The sequence below is a fragment of the Zingiber officinale genome, chromosome 8A (assembly GCF_018446385.1).
Source record: "Zingiber officinale cultivar Zhangliang chromosome 8A, Zo_v1.1, whole genome shotgun sequence".
Taxonomy (NCBI): Eukaryota; Viridiplantae; Streptophyta; class Magnoliopsida; order Zingiberales; family Zingiberaceae; genus Zingiber; species Zingiber officinale.
The window spans coordinates 86,719,267-86,742,417 of NC_056000.1; the positions used below are offsets into that span (position 1 = coordinate 86,719,267).

The 23,151-nt window shown below is 37.8% G+C and overlaps 2 protein-coding genes across 3 annotated transcripts; both read left to right on the forward strand.

Annotated features, from left to right (window-relative positions):
- Positions 1 to 1,423: 1,423 nt before the first annotated feature.
- On the forward strand, positions 1,424 to 16,322 carry LOC122011989. Its single transcript, XM_042568436.1, has 3 exons — positions 1,424 to 1,494; positions 1,798 to 1,979; positions 16,017 to 16,322. The coding sequence occupies exons 2-3, from the start codon at positions 1,798 to 1,800 to the stop codon at positions 16,201 to 16,203; spliced, it is 369 nt and encodes a 122-aa protein (XP_042424370.1). The 5' UTR covers positions 1,424 to 1,494; the 3' UTR covers positions 16,204 to 16,322.
- A 1,955-nt stretch (positions 16,323 to 18,277) lies between these two features.
- Positions 18,278 to 23,151, forward strand: LOC122009816. 2 transcript variants are annotated; one of them, XM_042566110.1, is made up of 9 exons: positions 18,278 to 18,448; positions 19,826 to 19,913; positions 20,005 to 20,143; positions 20,230 to 20,338; positions 20,416 to 20,501; positions 21,980 to 22,043; positions 22,125 to 22,242; positions 22,363 to 22,517; positions 22,874 to 23,151. In XM_042566110.1, the coding sequence occupies exons 3-9, from the start codon at positions 20,034 to 20,036 to the stop codon at positions 22,934 to 22,936; spliced, it is 705 nt and encodes a 234-aa protein (XP_042422044.1). In that variant the 5' UTR covers positions 18,278 to 18,448; positions 19,826 to 19,913; positions 20,005 to 20,033; the 3' UTR covers positions 22,937 to 23,151. The 2 variants fall into 2 exon arrangements, with proteins under 2 accessions (XP_042422044.1, XP_042422045.1); XM_042566111.1 differs by having other exon boundaries at positions 18,280 to 18,448; positions 20,419 to 20,501.

Below are 23,151 nucleotides of genomic sequence, written 5' to 3' on the forward strand. Positions count from 1 at the left end.
TCTCCTAGAGACTAGGGTGAATATGGATTAAATCTCTTAGATTAGGTTTATGTTGGATCTGATCCTTTCATATCAAGCCTATGTGCTCATAGTATTTCTTTGATCAGAACTAAGATTTCATGTCATATCTATCTTCCTCTCACTCAATTTTATCTGATGGTGCACGTTTATAAAAATCCAAATAGCTTAAGTTTTTTTAATAGATTTCAATTAAAATTTACTAACCAATCTAGAGAGCTCAAATTGTACTCATTTTAGTCCTATGAATTTCTAATATTATTTATTCGGTTAATTGGATAAAAATCTTCAATCATAACTCCATCTTTGTATATAGTTCCCATGTCTAAAAAATATTATTCCCACTCTCTACATGTAAAATTTTGTTTGCTTCAACTTTTTCATGCAAACATTGTTATCTAATTGTCCCTCATATTTTTTAAGTATAAAAAAAATCTAAAAATGAATATAATTCTTCTTAAATTCAACACTTTAAATTAGAATTGAGTATATTTTCTATCAAAATTGTCTATCATATTTTTTAGATACAAAAAAATTTAAAATGAGCATAATTCTGGTTAAATTCAATACTTTAAATTATAATCGAGTATATTTTCTATCAAATTGAGTACGATTTTTTCCCGTTTAATATAATAATTCCTTCTAAATTCAGTATCATTTAAAGATAATATAGTATATTTTCTATCCAAATGAATATTATTTAAAGATAATCTAATATATTTTTCATCCAATTAAGGTAAAAAAAAGAGTCATACATTTTAATTTAATGTACTAAATTTAAAAGAAATTATACTTATTTTTAGACTTTTGTACTTAACAAATATGAGGGACAATTAAGTAAATTGGTGTCTATTATATTTTGTTAGGGAGTGAAAATAAAATTTTTCTTATTTATTTTAGGCTTTCGATATATAATGTAGGAAAAAATAAAAATTTTAATAGTAAGGAAGAAAGAGAAAAGAGAGGAGAAAATTGTATGGAAATAATATATAGAATGAGTAAAATGAGAGCTAGGAAGAAAAGAATAGATAAATTAGTATGGCCGTTTGGTAATTATCAAAATACGATTCACTATTTAATCAATTCTCTTACTTTTCATGTGACCCTTGCGTAATAATCAATTGTTACTGTACTTATAAAAGATCTTATAGTATATTTATAGAAATTTTTTTAAAATAGAAAGTATAATTAAAGGATATTTAGCTCTAAATTAGCCGTCCGTGCATTTGATGATGAATGAAAAATTTTAATAGAACTGAATCGATCATAGTAAATAAAGCTAAATGAGTTTTTTTCGTAATTCCCGTTTTTTTTATCTTCCTGGTTTTACGCTGCATAATTATCAAATTGCCCATGACCAAACCTAGTAGTCACTTGAAATACCCAAACTGCCCCCATCGATCCCGATATCTTGGTCCAAAGCGCTTCCGCTGCCTCTCCACTCTGCGTTCTCTTCGCTCCTGAGTTGTTTGATAGGTGATCTCCTTGTTTTTTCCCTGCGATCATATGCGCTATCCATCACTACGTTGTACTTAAAACTCGAGATTTTGTTTTGCCTTAATTGTGATCTAAGGTTTGCATCGCGCCGATCGCGCTTTATTTGATCGTAATCTAACTTTTTTAAAGGTAAATATCGCGGTTGATTTTAAGGGTAGAATCGATCACTAAACACGTCTTTGAGCTTCCCCATTTTTTTTCTTCGAATTTATGCTTTTGTAGTTGTTTCTGCTTGGTGCTAGAAATGGATGGCTGATAGAATTAGTTTACAAATTTTGGTAGATGGCGGCGAGACTTCAGCAGCTGCGATCTAAGGCTGTGCAAGCCTCTGAATTTGTGTCTAAGCACGGATGCGCCTACTACAAGGAGATTATGGAGAAGAATAAGCATCATATTGTGCAGCCACCGACCGTCGAAAAGTGCCAAGAGTTGTCAAAGCAGCTCTTTTACACTCGTCTTGCAAGGTTCGCCTCTTTATACATTATCCCTGCTTGGCTGCTCTGTCAGGCCTGAACTGTGTGAATGGGTAAAAACTTTTTTTTTTTTTTTGGATTGCTCTTCTGTGTTGATCAGCTGTTACAGCGAGGCATCAGCCAACAATTGTAGATTTCTTCTTAGATTATTTTGATTTGTTTTGAAAATGAAAAAATTAGCATGCATTACAACTATCTTGATGAAAAACTGTATGGCATTAGTAAAATGCTCTTATAAGTTAGTTCATCTTATGCCTACATTATAACAAAATACATATTGGGCAAAAAGGCGATAACGCTCGCCCCCGTGGACCTCGCCCAAGGCAATCACAAAGGAGGTTAATCATGGTAACCGGAGAAATTAGTGCGCAGTGGGAAGAGGGACACGGGGACCAGGGATTTATGCCCTGACTATTCCACGATTCGAACTCACGATCTCATTGGGCAATCTTCTACGCACTAACCACTCCAGATAACCCTGTGGGACATAACAAAATACATATTGCCTCTATGGCTGATTGCCATAACCTTTTGGAATATTTATATGAGGAAACACTCTATTGAAGCAAAAGGATTTAGGTCAGGAATTTGACTTTGTGAAGAACTGGTGTTTAATGCAAAGATTGTAAATTGAAAACATATTTCAACTAATTGCCAGTTTTAAGTGTTTGGAGTTGTTGTAGACTCAGTGAAACTTATTTCTTTAGGATTTTGGTGCTTTTACATAATGGAAGCTCAAAACTACTTCTTACTGACAAGATAGCTTGCAACTATGAGGGATCTTTGTTGGGTCTTTTGGACCGTGAAAATCATTTTTTCGCGTCGCGGAAACCCCGAAACCTCCGTCATCGGATCCGTGCGAAGAATAAAACTTTCAAAAAAACTTACGAGTACGAGTTTATAAACTCTAGATCTACATTAGAGTACGAGTTTTACCCTTGATGCGTGCCTTTCGCGAATCCCGCTCGTCCAAGATGTCGGATCTCAAGATTGTCAAAGTAGACAACCCTCTAGAAATATCCACACGAACAACTCGATGGAGGGAAAACCTTAGAGTGTGCTAGCACTCCAAGAAGGTCTCGGCAAGATGAGGAGAGGGAGAGCAAGAAGAGAGAGCAAGGAAGAAGATGGAATCAAAAATGCCTTGAATGAAAATGAATCTCATTCATTCCTCTTAGTGGCCGGCCACACATGTGTAACTCCTCTCATTTAATGTGGTCGGCCACATTAAAGCAAAGGAAATTTGTAACCTCCATTAGGTGGCACATACATGTGCTAACTATGATGATGTGGCACATCATCATTGGCCACTTAATGCCAAATCACAAATGATGTGGCATAAAGTCAAGTCAAACTTGACTCTTCCTCTTCCTCTCAAGTCAAGTCAAACTTGACTTAATCTCTCTCATGGTTTGTAACGACCCGCCTCCTACTGACTAGGTTGTGAGGTCGGACCGTCACATTATGTTGTGCTAAGCTATATTATAAGGTGCGAAAACGTGAACTAATTTAAAATTTACTAAACCCATGCCAATTACTACTAAATCTGAACTGATGCTTAGAGATACCTTTTTAAATGTGGTACCTTTTACTCCACAGAGAAGATCTAGCCTTCACATGTGTTTAAGGACTGAACTTAAGTGTTTCCAGCTGAAACAGGCATTTCAATCGATCGGCTGATCGATTGGGATGTTCGGATCGATTCACTGATCGATCCAGCATGCTACTGTATACGAAAACTTTGATTGGATCGATCCAGACTTGTTGATCGATCCATTGATCGATTCAGCTCGCTACTGTGCACGGGGTAAATTCTGGATCGATCGGCTGATCGATCCAGGCTTGCTAATCGATCCAGGCATCGATTCCAAGACTCTCTGTTCGCGAGGCTAATTCCTCGATCGATCCAGTGATCGATTCCAGAGCTTACTGTTCGCAAAATCAAGCTCCCCAATCGATTGGCTGATCGATTGGGGTTTCTGATTTTGCAGCTGAGTTCTGATTTCAGCACTGTTTCGTGCCCAAATCACATATACAAGTTCTAAAATGGTTGGGAAACATTCTAACATCAAATATCTAGTATTCTAAGCTTGGCCTAGTGCATAATTCACTAGATAATGGCATTTAAACATACTTAAGTGCGGAACAAATAAAATGCTAAAGAGTTCTAATGCTTAAAACAAAACTTGCTAGATCCCTAAGATCTTTATTCCAAGTTCCACCCACACACATCTTCATCGCATTGTCCTCCAGCCTCCACTAGTCCATCTTTCCTTTACCTTTATCTGCAGTATAAGGAAAAGAGTATCGGTAAGCCTGGGAGCTTAGTAAGAAATCATCTACCTCACAAAACATGCATACGATGCAATTTATGTTTTAAAACATGCTATTTGAAATACATACTGAACATGGCTAACTATGGATTCTAAAACATGACATAAACACATACGGTACATGTCAATCATAGCTAAGCCTAAAAACCATCATGTGGATCTATAAGAACTAAACTGAAATAAAACTGAACTGAACTAATGCTAACTGATGCTAAGCTGTACTGTTTTCACATAACATATTTCATGAGGTTTTTGAAAAATTATTTATCATAGATAGATGAAAATAGATAATCATACTGCTGATGGGCCCGGCAACTGTACTTGTTGTGCGCGCATCCCTAACTAGACCCGAGGTAGCAAATCTCAAATCTAGTAGGGTTACTAGGTTATCTAAACCTAGGGACGACTATGGGAGCCCAACCCAATGGACATCTAGTCCAGTATAGTGTCACTGCTAAAAGTAAAATACTGTTTTATAACTGAATTATCTTATCTTGCTATTTCTAGATTATCTGAACCTAGAGATAGGTTATCTGAACCTAAAGGTGACTGTGGGAGCCCACCCATTGGACCGTAGTCCCATATAAGTTGTAGCAAGACTAAATATGCTATTTTAAATGCTTCTACTGCATTTACTGATCTATTAAAATGCCTACTGTCGCATTTTACTGAGCTAAACATTTTATCAAGCACTTGGTGTGCACTAGAACACACCCTACGTACTGAAAATCTGCATACTACTAAACTAATGTATAAAACACACGAATAGCCACTTATACTGCAGGTGAGAGGTTTCTTACCTCCTGCGCTAGATTTCCTTACAATCCAATCGTTAGGTTTTCTGGAAAGACGATCTTCTTGACGATCCTCCTACGTCTTTGTGTTCTTCTCACCGAGGGGAGCGTCCTCGTACCGGAGTTGTCGCCGGAAAGTGCTCCTATAGCCCTTGGGACGGAACCCTAGCCCCCTTTGGGTTGGTGCGCCGAGAGAAGAAGAGAAAGGAGAGGGGCGGCGTGTAAGGGTTTGAGGGAGAGGAGAGTTACGTTAAAAAAAATAACTCTTCACTTAATTTTTCCCTATTTATATTAAGTGGTTAATTTGTCCAACTTAAATATAAATATAATTGATTCCCTCTTCTTTCAGCACGGCCCTGCTGGGTTCACTTGGTTAGTAGAGTTCACTATAAGTCGTAGGACCCAATAGGTCTCGGGTTCAATTCCCGCGTAGGCTATTTTACGATTATATTTATTTTTACTACCTCCGCTACTCTAAAAATTATGTAAAAATATCCTAAAATTCTAGAAAAATACTAGGATATTTCTAATAATTATTTTGAGAATTTTCGGGAGTTACAATCCCTCATACCTTATAAAAAGTTCATCCTCGAACTTAGAATAACTCTGGGTACTTCTGTCTCATACTGGCTTCTGTCTCCCAAGTTCCCTCTTCTGCTGTGTGATTTTGCCAAAGGACTTTTACTAATGGTACTTCCTTGTTCCGCAATTTCTTAACTGTCCGGTCTATTATCTGAATAGGCCGACTATCATAGTTGAGGTCTTCACGGACTTGTACCGACTGGGGCTCAATCACCTGGGTGGCATCTGGGATATGCTTCTTCAGCATAGAGACATGAAATACATTGTGGATAGCTGACATCTCCTGGAGTAGCTCTAGCTCATAGGCTACCTTGCCAACTCTTCTGGTGGTAAGGTATGGTCCCACATATCTGGGACTTAGTTTGCCCTTCTTCCCAAAACGCATTACTCCCTTCATGGGAGCAACTCTGAGGAATACTGTATCCCCAACTGAAAATTCTAGGGGTCTACGTCGTGTATCAGCATAGCTTTTCTGGCGGCTCTGAGCTGTCTCTATCCTCTGACGGATCTGCTGTATAGCTGTTGTGGTATCTGCTACTAAATCTGTCTGAAGTTCTAGTTCCTTTTGTTCACCACTCTCATACCAGCAGATTGGAGATCTACACCTTCGTCCATAGAGAGCCTCGTATGGTGTCATACCGATAGTGGCCTGATAACTGTTGTTGTATGCAAATTCTGCTAAACTCAGATATTTGCACCAACTTCCTTTGAAGTCTAGGGCACACGCTCGGAGCATATCTTCGAGTATCTGATTCATCCGCTCCGTCTGACCATCTGTCTGAGGATGGAAGGCTGTGCTAAACTTTAACTTGGTGTCCAATGCTGACTGTACACACTCCCAGAAGTGTGATGTGAATCTGCTGTCTCTGTCTGAAATGATGGTCCGTGGGATTCCATGTAATCTAACAATCTCCTTGAGATACAACTGAGCTAGCTATTCCATGGAGTAGGATATCCTGATAGCTAAGAAGTGGGCTGATTTAGTTAATCTATCTACTATTACCCAGATGGCATCAAAACCATTCGTGGTTCTGGGTAGTCCCACTATGAAGTCCATGGAAATATCTTCCCACTTCCATTCTGAAATCTGAATAGGCTGCAAAACTCCTCCTGGTCTCTGATGTTCTGCCTTGACCCTCTGACAGGTCAGGCAGGTGCTAACATATCTAGCGATGTCTCTCTTCATCCCAGGCCACCAAAAACGTTTTCTTAAGTCTTGATACATTTTGGTAGAACCAGGATGCATCGCATAAGGAGTCCTGTGTGCCTCGTCTAGGATCTTTCTTCGTAGTTCCTCCTGATTTAGAACACAAAGTCTGTCACCAAAGTACAATACCCCAATATTGGACATTCTGAACTCTCCACTTTCTGATTCTGCTAACCCTTGCTTGATTTTCTGAATTTCAGGGTCCTGCTCCTGAGTTCTCTGGATGTCACCAAGCAAGGTGGATTCTAACGTCATAGTAGAGAGCTGCCCCACTATAAGTTCGAGACTGAAATCCGTGATCTCTTTTTGTAGGGGCTGTGACATGACTGCTAGGGATAGTAAGGTGGCGCTGGACTTCCTGCTAAGTACATCTGCCACCTTATTGGCTTTTCCTGGATGGTAAAGGATATCTATATCGTAGTCCTTGACCAGTTCGAGCCACCTGCGCTATCGCATATTCAGATCCTTCTGAGTGAAGAAGTACTTCAGACTCTGATGATCTGTATACACTCTACACTGAGCTCCATACAAGTAATGTCTCCAAATTTTGAGAGCGAACACGACTGCTGCAAGCTCAAGATCATGAGTAGGATATTTCCTCTCATAGTCCTTGAGTTGTCTGGAGGCATAGGCGATCACCTTACCATCTTGCATCAGTACTTCTCCTAGTCCCAATTTAGAGGCGTCACTATAAATATCAAAGTTGTCTGTGTTTTCTGGTATAGTCAAAATGGGAGCACTGGTCAATCTCCTCTTTAGCTCACTGAAGCTGTTCTCACAGTCCTCTGTCCACTGAAATTTTCTGTTCTTCCTGGTGAGAGTTGTCAGTGGGGAGGCTATTCTGGAGAAATCCTCTACAAACTTTCTGTAATAACCTGCTAATCCCAGAAAGCTTCTGATTTCACTAACATTCTTGGGTCTTTTCCAATTACTCACAGTTTCTATCTTACTGGGGTCTACCATGATACCATCCTTTGAGATGATGTGACCCAGGAAGGACACCTGATCTAACCAAAATTCACATTTCGTGAACTTGGCGTACAGCTGGTTCTGCTGAAGGGTCTGCAATACTATTCTCAGGTGCTCTGCGTGTTCTTCCTGAGTTCTTGAATATATAAGAATGTCATCAATAAACATAATAACAAATCTATCTAGGTAGTCCCTGAATACTCTGTTCATGAGGTCCATGAAAGTAGCTGGAGCATTTGTCACGCCAAAGGGCATGACTACGAACTCGTAGTGTCCGTCTAGTCCTGAATGTTATCTTGGGTATATCCCCTTCTTTAACTTTCACCTGATGATAACCTGATCTGAGGTCTATCTTAGAGAACACTGCTGCTCCCTTTAGCTGATCGAACAGGTCATCTATTCTGGGAAGAGGATACCTGTTCTTGATTGTGACTTAGTTCAGTGCCCGGTAGTCTATGCACAGGCGCATGCTCCCATCTTTCTTCTTCACAAACAATACAGGCGCTCCCCATGGTGAGTGACTAGGACGTATGAAGCCCTTGTCAAACAGCTCCTGTAGTTGCTCATGAAGTTCCTTCAGTTCTGCTGGAGCCATGCGGTAAGGCGCTTTGGAGATAGGATTCGTACCGAGAATGAGTTCTATCTCGAATTCAATCTCCATGTCTGGTGTTAGGCCGGGTAACTCTTCAGGGAAGACTGCTGGGTAGTCACATACAACTCGGACCCCTTCTAGCTGTGGGTCCTTGTTCTGACTGGTATTGACTACGTGCTAGGAATCCCGTACATTCTGAATCCATTAATTTCTGTGCTTTTAGAGCTGAGAGAAACTTCTTGGCCTTTCTCTTTGGTTCTCCGATGTACTCGAACTGTACTACTGCTTCAGGTTGGAATACGACTTTCTGTTTACGGCACTCTATAGATGCACCGTATCTGATCAGGAAGTCCATTCCAAAGATGACATCATAATCAGTCATATCTAGCACTATCAGATCACAAAAGAGTTCTCTGTTTGCTATAATGACTGACACTGTTCTGAGCCAGTGCGTGGATGCCATAATTTCTCCTGAAGGTAGCGTCGTCAAAAATTGGCTACTGAGTACCTCTGGAGGTATTGCTAACTTTTCGGTGAATGCCCTGGATATATATGAATGGGTTGCCCCAGTATCGAATAAGACAGTTGTACTTTGCTAAAAAATACTAATCTGACCTGTAACAACTATCGAGGCATTCGCTACGTCCTCTCTGGTGAGTGAGTAGATCCTCGCATTCGTCATGGCTGAGGAGGCTTCTAGTCTGCCTTGGCTGATGTGTGGACCATCTAAAGCAGCCTGCATCTGGTGCAACTGTGCTGGCTTGACCTCGTACTGGATCGGCTGTGGTGGAGGAAAGCTGGTCTTGTTTGGGCATTGTTTAGCCATATGTCCTTCCTGGCCACATTCAAAGCATCCTCGTGTGCCCTTGCGACAAACTCCTGGGTGAAATTTTCCACAAGTAGAACACTTGGGATAGCTGGGCTGCTTATTAGCTGGTCCTTCTTTTGGGTAATTCCCTGGTTTGCGCTTGTTGCTGGAGTTCCCTTTCCAGTTAGAGCCATGGGAGCTTTGGCCTTGGTGTTTCTGAGTACCTGAGCCTCCCTGACCTTTGGACTCTGAGAGGACTTGCTTCTGTTGTTTGATATTGTTCTGGTAGTGCTCGGTGGTCAAAGCATTGCTTACTAGTTCTTCAGTGGTTTGCGGCCTATTGACGTCGCTAGTCACGTTCATTGCTATTTCCGGTCTTAGCATCTTGAGCATCAACCGAACTCGTTCTTTTCCAGTGCTGACTAACTCAAGGCATAAACGAGTCAATCTGTTGAATTTCTTCACGGCTTCCTCCACTGAAAGGTTGCCCTGGCGAAATTCAGTGAACTCGTTGTAGTGACAGTTTGTAACCTGCATGTGAAAGAACTCTTCAAAGAATTCTCTCTCGAAGTCAGCCCATGTCATCTGGTTCACTGGGCGCTTCGCTTTAATTCTCTCCCACCACATACGTGCATCCCCTGACAGGCAGAAAGAGGCGCATTTCACTTTCTCATGTTCTGGCCAGTCCAGAAGCTCCATCGTACTTTCCAGTGTTTTGAACCAGGCTTGAGCATCCCATGGTTCACTGGTGCCTGAGAAATTCTCTGGCTTAATTTTCTGCCACTGGATCAGATAGGCTTCTCTCTATGTCCCTGCTGCTGGGGCCACTGGTACTACAGGTTGGACTGGTGGAACCTCTATCATTACTGGAGTTGCCAAGTTAGGCTCTGGAGTGACAGTGGGAGTGTTCTGCTGATTAGCCCTTAAAGTGGCTATTTCCTGTTGCTGTTCAGCTAATTGCTGCTGTAACTGAGCCACTACTGTTGTAAGGTCTGGAGGAGGCACTGAACTGCCTGCCTCGTGCTGGGGCTCAGTGGCTGGTGCCCTTCTAGCTGGGCGTCCTCGTGCCATTTCTAGAGACATAGGGGACATACATAACTAATACAATTATAATTGCGTAATTACTGTTATCATGTTACATACTATCATAAACAAACATGCTTTAGTTATCTCTAAACATAGAAACAAGAAATATAAATAAAGTGAGAGATGTTCTTACTTGGAAGCTGCAAGTTCAATGCTGATGTGTATGTAGGAAGTATGGAACTTTGTTATGATATCACTCTGTAACGATCCGCCTCCTACTGACTAGGCTGCGAGGTCGGACCGTCACATTATGCTGTGCTAAGCTATATTATAAGGTACGGAAACGTGAACTAATTTAAAATTTACTAAACTCATGCCAATTACTACTAAATATGAACTGATTCTTAGAGATACCTTTTTAAATGTTGTACCTTTTACTCCAAAGAGAAGATCTAGCCTTCACATGTGTTTAAGGACTGAACTTAAGTGTTTCCAGCTGAAACAGGCATTTCAATCGATCGGCTGATCGATTGGGATGTTCGGATCGATTCACTGATCGATCCAGCATGCTACTGTATACGAAAACTTTGATTGGATCGATCGGTTGATCGATCCAGACTTGTTGATCGATTCATTGATCGATTCAGCTCGCTACTGTGCACGGGGTAAATTCTGGATCGATCCGCTGATCGATCCAGGCTTGCTAATCAATCCAGGAATCAATTCCAAGGCTCTCTGTTCGCGAGGCTAATTCCCCGATCGATCCAGTGATCGATTCCAGAGCTTACTGTTCGCGAAATCAAGCTCCCCAATCGATCGGCTGATCGATTGGGGGCCTCCAATCGATCGGCTGATCGATTGGGGTTTCTGATTTTACAGCTGAGTTCTGATTTCAGCACTGTTTCGTGCCCAAATCACATATACAAGTTCTAAAATGGTTGGGAAACATTCTAACATCAAATATCTAGTATTCTAAGCTTGGCCTAGTGCATAATTCACTAGATAATGGCATTTAAACATACTTAAGTGCGAAACAAATAAAATGCAAGAGTTCTAATGCTTAAAACAAAACTTGCTAGATCCCTAAGATCTTTATTCCAAGTTCCACCCACACACATCTTCATCGCATTGTCCTCCAGCCTCCGTTAGTCCATCTTTCCTTTACCTTTATCTGCAGTATAAGGAAAAGAGTATCTGTAAGCCTGGGAGCTTAGTAAGAAATCATCTACCTCACAAAACATGCATACGATGCAATTTATGTTTTAAAACATGCTATTTGAAATACATGCTGAACATGGCTAACTATGGATTCTAAAACATGGCATAAACACATACGGTACATGTCAATCATAGCTAAGCCTAAAAACCATCATGTGGATCTATAAGAACTAAACTGAAATAAAACTGAACTGAACTAATGCTAACTGATGCTAAGCTGTACTGTTTTCACATAACATATTTCATGAGATTTTTGAAAAACTATTTATTATAGATAGATGAAAATAGATAATCATACTGCTGATGGGTCCGACAACTGTACTTGCTGTGCGCGCATCCCTAACTAGACCCGAGGTACCAAATCCCAAATCTAGTAGGGTTACTAGGTTATCTAAACCTAGGGACGACTATGGGAGCCCAACCCAATGGACATCTAGTCCAGTACAGTGTCACTGCTAAAAGTAAAATACTATTTTATAACTGAATTATCTTATCTTGCTATTTCTAGGTTATCTGAACCTAGAGCTAGGTTATCTGAACCTAGAGGCGACTGTGGGAGCCCACCCATTGGACCGTAGTCCCATATAAGCTGTAGCAAGACTAAATACGCTATTTTAAATGCTTCTACTGCATTTATTGATCTATTAAAATGCCTACTGTCGCATTTTACTGAGCTAAACATTTTATCAAGCACTTGGTGTGCACTAGAACACACCCTACGTAATGAAAATCTGCATACTACTAAACTAATGTATAAAACACACGAATAGCCACTTATACTGCAGGTGAGAGGTTTCTTACCTCCTGCGCTAGATTTCCTTACAATCCAATCGTTAGGTTTTCCGGAAAGACGATCTTCTTGACGATCCTCCTACGTCTTTGTGTTCTTCTCACCGAGGGGAGCGTCCTCGTATCGGAGTTGTCGCCGGAAAGTGCTCCTATAGCCCTTGGGACGGAACCCTAGCCCCCTTTGGGTTGGTGCGCCGAGAGAAGAAGAGAAAGGAGAGGGGCGGCGTGTAAGGGTTTGAGGGAGAGGAGAGTTACGTTAAAAAAATTAACTCTTCACTTAATTTTTCCCTATTTATATTAAGTGGTTAATTTGCTCAACTTAAATATAAATATAATTGATTCCCTCTTCTTTCAGCACGGCCCTGCTGGGTTCACTTGGTTACTAGAGTTCATCATAAGTCGTAGGATCCAATAGGTCTTGGGTTCAATTCCCGTGTAGGCTATTTTACGATTCTATTTATTTTTGCTACCTCCGCTACTCTAAAAATTCTGTAAAAATATCCTAAAATTCCAGAAAAATATTAGGATATTTCTAATAATTATTTTGAGAATTTTCGGGCGTTACATGGTCTAATCCAACCATTTAATTCAAGTCAATTTAATATAATGAATCTAATTCATTTAATTAAATTGATTCAATGAGTCATAATCTAAATTAGACTCATTGAACACATGAATCAACTTGAGTCCAACTCAATTAGCCCAATTAGGATTACTCTTAATCTAATTTGATTCATCACATGAATCTAATTCTCTTGGTTCATCATATGAACATAATCTCCGCGTAGGCTATTTTACGATTCTATTTATTTTTGCTACCTCCGCTACTCTAAAAATTCTGTAAAATTATCCTAAAATTCCAGAAAAATACTAGGATATTTCTAATAATTATTTTGAAAATTTTCGGGCGTTACATGGTTGTTCTAATCCAACCATTTAATTCAAGCCAATTTAATATAATGAATCTAATTTATTTAATTAAATTGATTCAATGAGTGATAATCTAAATTAGACTCATTGAATACATGAATCAACTTGAGTCCAACTCAATTAGCCCAATTAGGATTACTCTTAATCCAATTTGATTCATCACATAAATCTAATCCTCTTGGTTCATCATATGAACATAATCTCCATCTAATTATCTTTTGTGTGTGACCCTATAGGTTCTTGTAACGTTGGCAATGCCCCTAAACCCATTTAGGAGCATAAGTAATGAGCGATATCTAGCAACACATCATTACTACCCAAGTTACAAGAATGTTGAGATCCAACATCACCTTGTGACTACTAATTGTGACTCCTCACAATATATAACATTGTCCTTCTATCCTAGACATCTAGATTGATCAATGTGAGGCATAGACCGTGTCATCCTCTAATCAATCTAAATCTTGAACTCCAAGTAGACTCACTAAATCAAATGAGCTCAATATCTCATATTGACTCATTTGGGCATGGACATGCACTTCGTGGTCTCACTCTATCAAGAATATCGATGTCTCTCCCGTCATATAGGAGGGATAGATCTCATCTACATCACTCACATCCCTCCGCATAATTTGTTACATACCTAGTAATTGCCTTTATAGTCCACCCAGTTACGGGTGACGTTTGACGAAACCAAAGTACATAACTCCTTATGTAGGGAACCATGGTGACTTCAGGTCTAAGGACTAGTAGTCATACTAATAGTCACATGAGAAAGTATATGACACTCATATAACGATCTATGATACTTTCTCATGGCGGGTCATTCAGTATACATTCTCCAATGCATACCCATGTGTCAACTTGATATTTCCATATCCATGACTTGTGAGATCAAGTCATCGAGTTGACCTACATGCTAGTCTTATTGTATTAACATTGTCCCTGAATGTTAATACTCGAATAGGAATGATTAAAAGTAGTGTTCCCTATATCATCTCACTATCGATTCAACCAATCGATTGATATAGGTAAGAACCTTCTACTCAAGGACATTATTATACTTAGTTTTTTTAACATCAATACAAGTAAGCATAATAATGAAAATCAAATGTCTTTATATATAAGAATATGATACAATAAGTCTATACAACAATCATCAAATGATTAATTTTAGGACTCTAACTAAGAATCTTCATCTGGAAATCTTATGAGAGAAATATCCTTAATCTGATGTGGTGAATGTTATCTTTTTTAAATCTTTCAGTTTGTTATCTGATACTTGAGTGGGTAAGTAGCACGGTGAAGGGGGTTCAGCTTAATTTCGGTTTGAATTTCTTTTAACTATTATGCTTCTGTATATTTTGGAAGTTCTATAGTAAATTGATAAACCTAATTGTTCATGGTCGCCCTGGAATGATTGTTTAACCATGCAGCTAGACTCAAATAACTTCCACTATAGAATGTACATGACTCTAAGAATGTTGGGTGTTGGGGTTTAATCAAAGTTTCATATTGAAAAGATTTGATAAAGATCATGGGATTAAAAGGATGCAAGATATCTCCATTGGTATGAGGTCTTTTAGAGAGAGTCCAAGAGCAAAGTCATGAGGGTCTTGACCCAAAGTGAACAATATCATGTCATTGTGGAAATATGTAGGCATCCTTTGGGCGCAACAAATGGTATCAAAGCCATGGTACGAACTAGATACCATGTAGGGTGGCCTTGAACGAAGTTGAGGGTGAGCTCGGAGTAGGTCAGGGTGACTGGATGTTCGTGGGAGGCTTCGGAGGCCTGAAGCAGATCAGGGTGATCGGATACTTGTGCGGAAGCAAGTAGGTCAGGGTGACCAGATACTTGCAGGGAGGCCCGAAGCAGGTCAGGATGACTGGATGCTTACAGGAGGCCTGAAGCAGGTCAAAGTGACCAGATGCTCGTGGGGAGGCCCGGACCATGAGAGTAATTGTGGTCCTTCGTTTGAGGGGAGGATTGTTGGGGTTCAATCAAAGCCCCACATTGGAAAGATTTGGTAAAGATCATGGGGTTAAAAGGATGCAAGATATCTCCATTGGCATGAGGCCTTTTGGGTAGAGCCCAAGAGCAAAATCATGAGGATTTAAGCTCAAAGTGGACAATATCATGTCATTGTGGAGATATGTTGATATCCTTTGGTCGCAACAAATGGTATCAGAGTCATGGTACAAACTAGATACCATGTGGGGTGACCTTGAACGAAGTTGAGGGTGGGTCCGGAGTAGGTCAGGGTGACCGGATGTTCGTGGGAGGATACTTGTACGGAAGCAAGTAGGTCAGGGTGATCAGATGTTCGTGGGAGGATAATTGTGCGGAAGCAAGTAGGTCAAGGTGAACAGATGCTTGCAGGGAGGCCCGAAGCAGGTCAGGATGACTGGATGCTTGCAGAAGACCTGGAGCAGGTCAAAGTGATCAGATACTCGCGGGGAGGCCCGGACCATGAGAGTAATTGTGGTCCTTCGTTTGAGGGGAAGATTGTTGGGGTTCAATTAAAGTCCCACATTGGAAAGATTTGGTAAAGATCATGGGGTTAAAAGGATGCAAGATATCTCCATTGACATAAGGTCTTTTGGGAAGAGCCCAAGAGCAAAGTCATGAAGGTCTTGACTCAAAGTGGACAATATCATATCATTATGGAGATATGTGAACATCCTTTGACATAAGATTGGGCAAGTTGAGTGATTGTTTAAATTGCAGGGTCATGTTTCAACAGTGATGATAGCTATGTTACATGGTTTTGTTACAGCATTCCCGGGCGATATGAGTCATTCTGGAAGGAACTTGATGGAGTGAAGCACATCTGGCGAAACAGAAACGAGCTCAAAATCGAGGGTGCAGGGATTGCAGCATTATTCGGGCTCGAGTTGTATGCGTGGTTCTGTGTTGGCGAGATAGTGGGAAGAGGATTTACTTTCACAGGTTACTACGTCTAAAATCTAATGCAAGATCCATTTGTTTTTTGTTTTTTGTTTAGGTTTTTGATGGTGGATAATGGGTTTTCCTTTCATCTCAGTCATTGATTTTGGCTGTAAATTCATTAAACTTCAAATCAGCTGGACGAAATTGTAAGTTCTCGAATAATTTGGAGGCTTCTTTTGTCATCAGAGTTATCTAAACAAAACAGCAAAATCATATTCATTCTTAATATTTGATTCCGCCTCTTAACTATTAATAAATACTATGGATTATAACTATCTTAAGGTTTTGGTGAGCCAACAGATTGTAAAAAGAATGTTTTTTTTCTATAATTAAATTTTTATTTCTCAAATTTATGATGTTTTATATAAAGAAAATTATTAAAGATAAAAAAGGAGAATAAAATATTTAAATAATGGATGTTGAACAAGTAAATTAAATATAAGGAAAAATATTTTTAACCCCTTCTATTTTCTATCCAATAGTATTTTATTCTTATATTTAAAAAAATAATATTTAACTTCCTCTAATCAAATTCAAATGTGATAAAAAAAAATTATAAAAGATTATTATGTCCTTGATGTTTTAGATTTTTTTTGGTAATTTTCAGAGAAAAAAATTATATTAAATTTATTGATGTTTTAGATTTTTTTTGAAAATTAAATTTATTGATGTTTTAGATTTTTTTTGGTAATTTTCAGAGAAAAAAATTATATTAAATTTATTTATTTACTGATTTACTAATTAAAATTAATAAATTATATGGATTCTCTAATAATATATAAAGATTAGGGATGACAACGGGTGCGATTCGGGTACGATTTCATATCCTTCGTATCTATCCTCATTTATTATATCTATCTATATACTCATCCCTATACCCGTCGGAGGTTTGGGTATTTAACTTTCATATCCATCCTCATACTCGTCGGAGGTTTGGTATCCATATCTTACCCATTATCCTATTACTCCCTACTATTCTCATTTTTTTTTTAAAAAAAAATATTTCAATGTACTTATCTGCTCTTCCTCATCTCGTGCTCCTTCGATTGTATGAACATTTCTTGTGGAAAAAAAAGATGAGATACGCGTTAACGACGGGATAAAGAGACAAACCAAGTTTTTTTTCCTCGAGATGGAAAGTGGGCTAAAGTCTGTCTCCTTATCTATACTCTGAAAATACTCATACTCGAATACTCATTTACTATAATCGGGTATAAAAATTTCCTTCATATCCTACTATATTCGGGTCAGATGTCGGATTACCAATCGGATTTGGATAAAATTATCATCCCTAATAAAAATTAATATTTAATTATACGAATAAAATAAAATTAAGTAGTTTAAAATGTATATTTTCGTCACCCCAACTGCACAGCCTTCAAATACAATGTATAATAATTATTTTCTTCACTTTCCTTAAATTTAAAATTTTAGATCCGTCCCTATCCACGATTATATATGGTTTCGTGAAAATAGGTGAATGTATAATTTTCTTTTCTTACGCGAAGAGCTCTTTTTTTCTCATGCATGCACGTGAATCTCATATTTCAATTCATCACTGACTTAGACTATTAAAGAGAATAACACTAACAATGTCAATCTTCAGCTGAGAAGCTTTATATTACAGGACACGGAGAGCGAACACATTGACAAACCGACAACAATCACAGATCCAAGCGAGTGACGAAAGGTACCATCACTGGATGCTTCTATATTATTTTTTTCTTTTTATGTATATTTTTCTTCTTATATACTCAATTAATCAATAATTAAATAGATGACCCAAAATATATCTAATTATTTTCTATATAAATTTAATATATTTTTTTCATCTTAATATTATAAAAAAATATCAAAAACATAAAGACATAATTATTTTTTACAAATTTTTTCATATTTGACTTTGATCACAGGGAGTTAAGTGTTATTTTTTAAAAATAGAGGAGCAAAATACAATTCGACAGAAAATAGAGGGGTTAATGGTATTTTTGCCTTAAATATATGCATAATAACAAATGTTAAATGGATGATTCGATCAGCTGATTACTCCCAACAGCCAACACCAGATGCAGCCGAATTGCCATTAAAAGATGCCCCGACAAGACAGGGACACGCAGTGGCGAGGCGGCTTCTTTACCCTCTTCGACTTTGACGACGATAAAGCCAACTAAAAAGACGGTTTGATTCCGCCGCAAGCTCGGACACTGGACGCCACGAGCGTCGGCGCCGACGAGTGCGATCGAACCCCGTTCTTCCGAGGTCTGACGTGATCCTTTCCCTCTCAATTTAGTTTTTTTTTTTGACCTTTTCAATGATTTCGTTCAATTTTGTCGCTTGTTCTGTCTTAGCTGATGTTAATGATGGCGTCGATCTATCCCCTCCCTTTGCCTCGCTACTCTGGCGATTTGGGGCATCTTGTTGCCCTAGATGAGTCTATGCGAAATCCTTATCCAAATAGATTCTTTTGTTTATTGAATATTCTGGTTTTTGTTTCTGGTACTCGTCGATCTCTTGCGTCGGGGAATTTGATATGCAATTTTATGTTTCTTATAGTTAATCCTTGCGAAGAAGGTTGAGTTGTGTGATAGTATCGTGCTGGAATAAGCAACTGACATTGACATTAGAATCAAAGAAAAGTTGGAATATTGTGAATGCTCAAGTGAACGAATTTACAAGAGGAATTTGGTCATAGAATTATATGTACGTAGATTGTTTATTTATCCCATGCATCTATATAGTAAACAATGGATCTAGATCTCGGAGCAGAGAAGAATAAAGAAAAGTTGTGATGTCACAGTAAGAATTGGGAGCACTTCTTTTTCTCATCAATGGGGAATGAATAAATTAGGACTATTTCTTTAAAAGAAAATAATTTAAAAACACTATTATTGGAATTCCTCGTAATATTTATAGTTAGGCGTAGATTTCTCTGCTGTACAATTTTCCTTACTTGACTTTGTATTTTACAGTAGTTACTACACAGTTAGTTCTATAGTTTTTTTTTTATGAGCCGACATGATTTTAATCAAATTGAGTTAGCAGAAATATTTTTCTTGCTTTAAGATCATTGAATGCAAAATTTTACTAAGCAAGATAAACTTTTTAAAATATTTCATTAAACATCTTAGTTGTCTAGGCCTCAAAACTGTATTATCCTACCAAATTGAGCTAGCAGAAATGTTTTTCTTGCTTTAAGATCATTGAATGCAAAATTTTACTAAGCAAGATAAACTTTTTTAAAAGATTTGGTTAAACATCTTAGTTGCCTAGTCCTCAAAACTGGATTATACTACTAAACTATACATTGAACTGGACACCAAAGTTCTAAGCTGGAAGCCATTATTGGTCCCTTGTAGTTTTGCTGAATTGAGCACCCCAGTCAGCGTATTAGTTGTGTTTATCTTGCACAAATATTTTCCTTTATTGTATATTCCCTCCAATTTCTGTATCTTTCATATAAATTTATATGTTACTTTACCTTGGCCAGAGATACTATTCAAGCAATAGTAGTCGGTTATGAGTTAATTCCTTGCATTGTACTATTAATCTTATTCGGATAGCCACTTCTTTTGGTAGTCCACTAAAATATCCTTTCACAATCTCTAATATCTGAATTCCTGATCTACCTTTTTGCAGAAATCATACTGATAGCTGATTATAGTATCTTCAGGTTTCATTAAAGATATTCATATAACATTTTGCTTAACTGATGATTGTTGCTAAGGTAAGTATCTTAGTGCAATCAAATGTTAACTTTTCTAATGGCATAAAGATATGCAATTAAGTTGGTGTTACATTTAAATTCCTTTGTATAGGTTGGGTTTGAATAAAGTAAATCAGCTTGATGGATGATATTTATGGAAAGATAGATGTTTTCCCAGAGCACTTCCAGCCCATCAAAGCATCTGAAAGTTCTCCGCAAGGAAGCAATTCAAGAGATGATCATAAACTGAGGTGAAATATTACATTGCTATATACATTTATTTCAGTTCCGTTGGACTTAAACATCATCACTTTTCCTGTTTGCTTCATTGGCCCAGATCACAAAGTCATTCATGGACTGTAAGAAGGGTGATTGGAGCTGCATCTCTTTTGAACTTGTTTTCTCTACCTCGTCTTCGATGGGGATCTGGCGAAGATGACGAGAAGGTTGCTACATGGTTTTTAGTATCCAAGTGCCTTGAGTCAAGTTCATATTAAGATACTGAGAATAATTTTTTTGCTAGCAGGTCGAACTTACTAGAGCAGAACTGGAGTCCCTTCAGTCTGAAATTGTGGATGCAGAGGACAGAGAGATGCATCTAAAAGCTCAGTAAGTTCCATTATCTTTACCATGACCTCAAATTCTCATGATTTCAGAGTTCAGAATAATTTTTCTGTATGGATTCTAATTGGTATTCTACTTGTCTTTTTCTTCAATACTCGGACTCTAAGTTTACCCCCTCCAGACCTGTTTCAGACATTGAAACTCCAACACTGACATCAGAGTGGACACCCCACAATTGACACCTCATTCATCACATGTAATTTTTTTTTTTGTGGTTCATATTCAAATCCACTTCTATATCAGATACTTGTATGAGTTCAAGTAACAAATCTTTTCAGGGGTGTCTTCAACCTCTAGTACATAAGAATGCTTTGAGATTGGAAATTCTAGTCCAAAATATTAAATAGATACATAACTTGTAACTCTACTTTTATAGAGATTTAATATTAAAAACTTGAACTACAGTCTTTTTTGGAACAAGCATAAGTGAAGATCAGTGACGACGACTTTTGTTTATATGGTAATTGTTGTTATTGATCAAAACTAGATACTAAGATGCTGTCTTAGCCTATGTAAATTGTGTTATCTTAAAATATAGATATTAATCTCAGTGTTACTACCTTATATACATATGAGTTATATCTTTGTTCACATGTTTCCCTTTCAGCCATAATATTATGCTTTGTTGTATGCTTATATGCAATTTAAGGTACTATATCTACTTAGAGTTGAGACCTGGAACGTTAGAGTACTTTATCCTTTTAGTTCCCAATGACTTGAAATGTTTGCCTTGTCTGATTCTGTTTTAAATGCTGCTAACTTCCTTTTGCCTACTACTGAATTCATCTTATTCACCTATTCAATGAATTGTATATTTTGGAATTTACCTATATGTGGCGTAGTAGAATGAGAAATTCAATTGGATGTTTTGAGTTGCTAGGAGAAAATATAGTTTTAATTGGTCTCCAGCAGTTAGTATATATAACTTGATAGATATTAAAATAAAAGGCAATATATTAAAGATGGTATGGATATGTTCATAATGTTTCATAGTGTCTCTTAATAAATTGTATTAATTAGAGATCGATTGTGAGGCATAGAATCAGGCAATAACTGTACTCAACAGTTTCTTTAGGTTTGGAATAGGATTTTTGTAGTCAACCTAAAAAAAGTTGGAACATACGGCTTTGTTGTTTCGACACGCTGGAAGAGTCTGTTGTTGCTTTTTCGTTGGTTATGCAGTTATGGTTATAACTTAATGGACTACATCTGAACCATGGTTAAAGGGCTAGAATTAGTAGCCCAATACTAAAGTGCATGATCATCCAGCAGATCCTGCATCAGTTTATTTTATAGACAGATATACATAGATGTCACTGATTAAACCTAATATAGTTGCATCCCTTTTGATATCACTTGAGATACTACATTGTTTCTTCTATGACTGGTTAGTGACCTAGTAGCTAACATTGTGGTTTCACTTTGATCTGCTTGATGTAAAAATACTCTCCCTTTTACGCCAGGCTGGAACATGTTGATGGCATTTTGAGATCCGCACGGCTTTGTGGTTATCTCTATGTTCGAACTGTATGTTTATCTGGCCCCTTTTCCTTTCTCTCTCTCCCAACTTTATGAGGATTATAGCAACTTGAATCTCTTTTTGCGTAGAGATGGACACAACTTCCTGGAGAACCTCCTATAATAGATGATGATGATATAGATGATTGGCTTCCTCGATTTGTTATACTCCACGGTTCATCTATCTATTATTATCTCAGATCCTTTGGTAATTTTCTAGTTGCATTATTTCCTTTAAATCTGGTCTTCACTTATTTTCTTTTATCAATAGAATTGAGCAAATGATTCATGCTTGTTCAAATCTTTATTTGTTTTACCATTTCCCCAGACATGAGTCCTCAGGATACTACAAATTTATCTGAAATTGTTGAAATGGGACCGCTCCCAAGCTTCATTGACGAAGACAAAGAAACGAGATATGCCTTTTACCTTTTGACCAATCAAGGATTGCGATTTGAATGCTCAAGTATTTCTCGAGGACAGGTAAATTATGCTTTTGAGTTTTTTTTTTTTTTTTTTTTTTTGTGAAGTTCTAACACGGTAACACCCAACATCGACATCATTTATCTAGAATATGATAACAAAAAACTAATTGATTTTTGTTTGATTTGTGAGCTCCAAATGATATTGGGATTGGTTTACTATTTGTCTGTTTCAAGCCAATCACAATATCGAATAGACATCTCATTCGAGCACCTTGAACACAACCAAAATTTTACTCTCCTGACAAATCAATTAACTCGATCAATATCTGTTTGTAAATTTTGTTATCTTAAGCGATATTGCAACAAGCTATTCATCTTGTGATATTGAGCACCAGGTTTATTCTCATGTTTCAGGTGGAATCATGGTTGTCTACATTAGGAACAGATTGCAAACTCGAGTCTGGATCAACTCTTTAAGATTTAAGGAAATCATAGGATTTATTGTATAGGTAATCCCTTAGCAATTTGTAAATATTTCATAGTCATTTCTCTTTAAGCTATGGACATTAATGTTCTCGATATATTCTCATTGGTGTTTCAATTGGGTGTTTTTGTAGCTTGTTCATTTATGGCTACTCTGGAAGATTGCAAATAAACATTTTTAAAAAAAAAATATTACCTACATTTTTCTA

What these genes read in the sequence shown, in the direction of transcription:
- LOC122011989 (XM_042568436.1), top strand. Translation starts at nt 1,798, where the DNA reads ATGGCGGCGAGACTTCAGCAGCTGCGATCTAAGGCTGTGCAAGCCTCT. An exon ending in TTTTACACTCGTCTTGCAAG is followed by an intron (nt 1,980 to 16,016) that starts GTTCGCCTCTTT and finishes GTTTTGTTACAG; the next exon opens with CATTCCCGGGCGATATGAGT.
- LOC122009816 (XM_042566110.1), top strand. Translation starts at nt 20,034, where the DNA reads ATGGATGATATTTATGGAAAGATAGATGTTTTCCCAGAGCACTTCCAG. An exon ending in AGAGATGATCATAAACTGAG is followed by an intron (nt 20,144 to 20,229) that starts GTGAAATATTAC and finishes TCATTGGCCCAG; the next exon opens with ATCACAAAGTCATTCATGGA. An exon ending in GTTATCTCTATGTTCGAACT is followed by an intron (nt 22,044 to 22,124) that starts GTATGTTTATCT and finishes CTTTTTGCGTAG; the next exon opens with AGATGGACACAACTTCCTGG.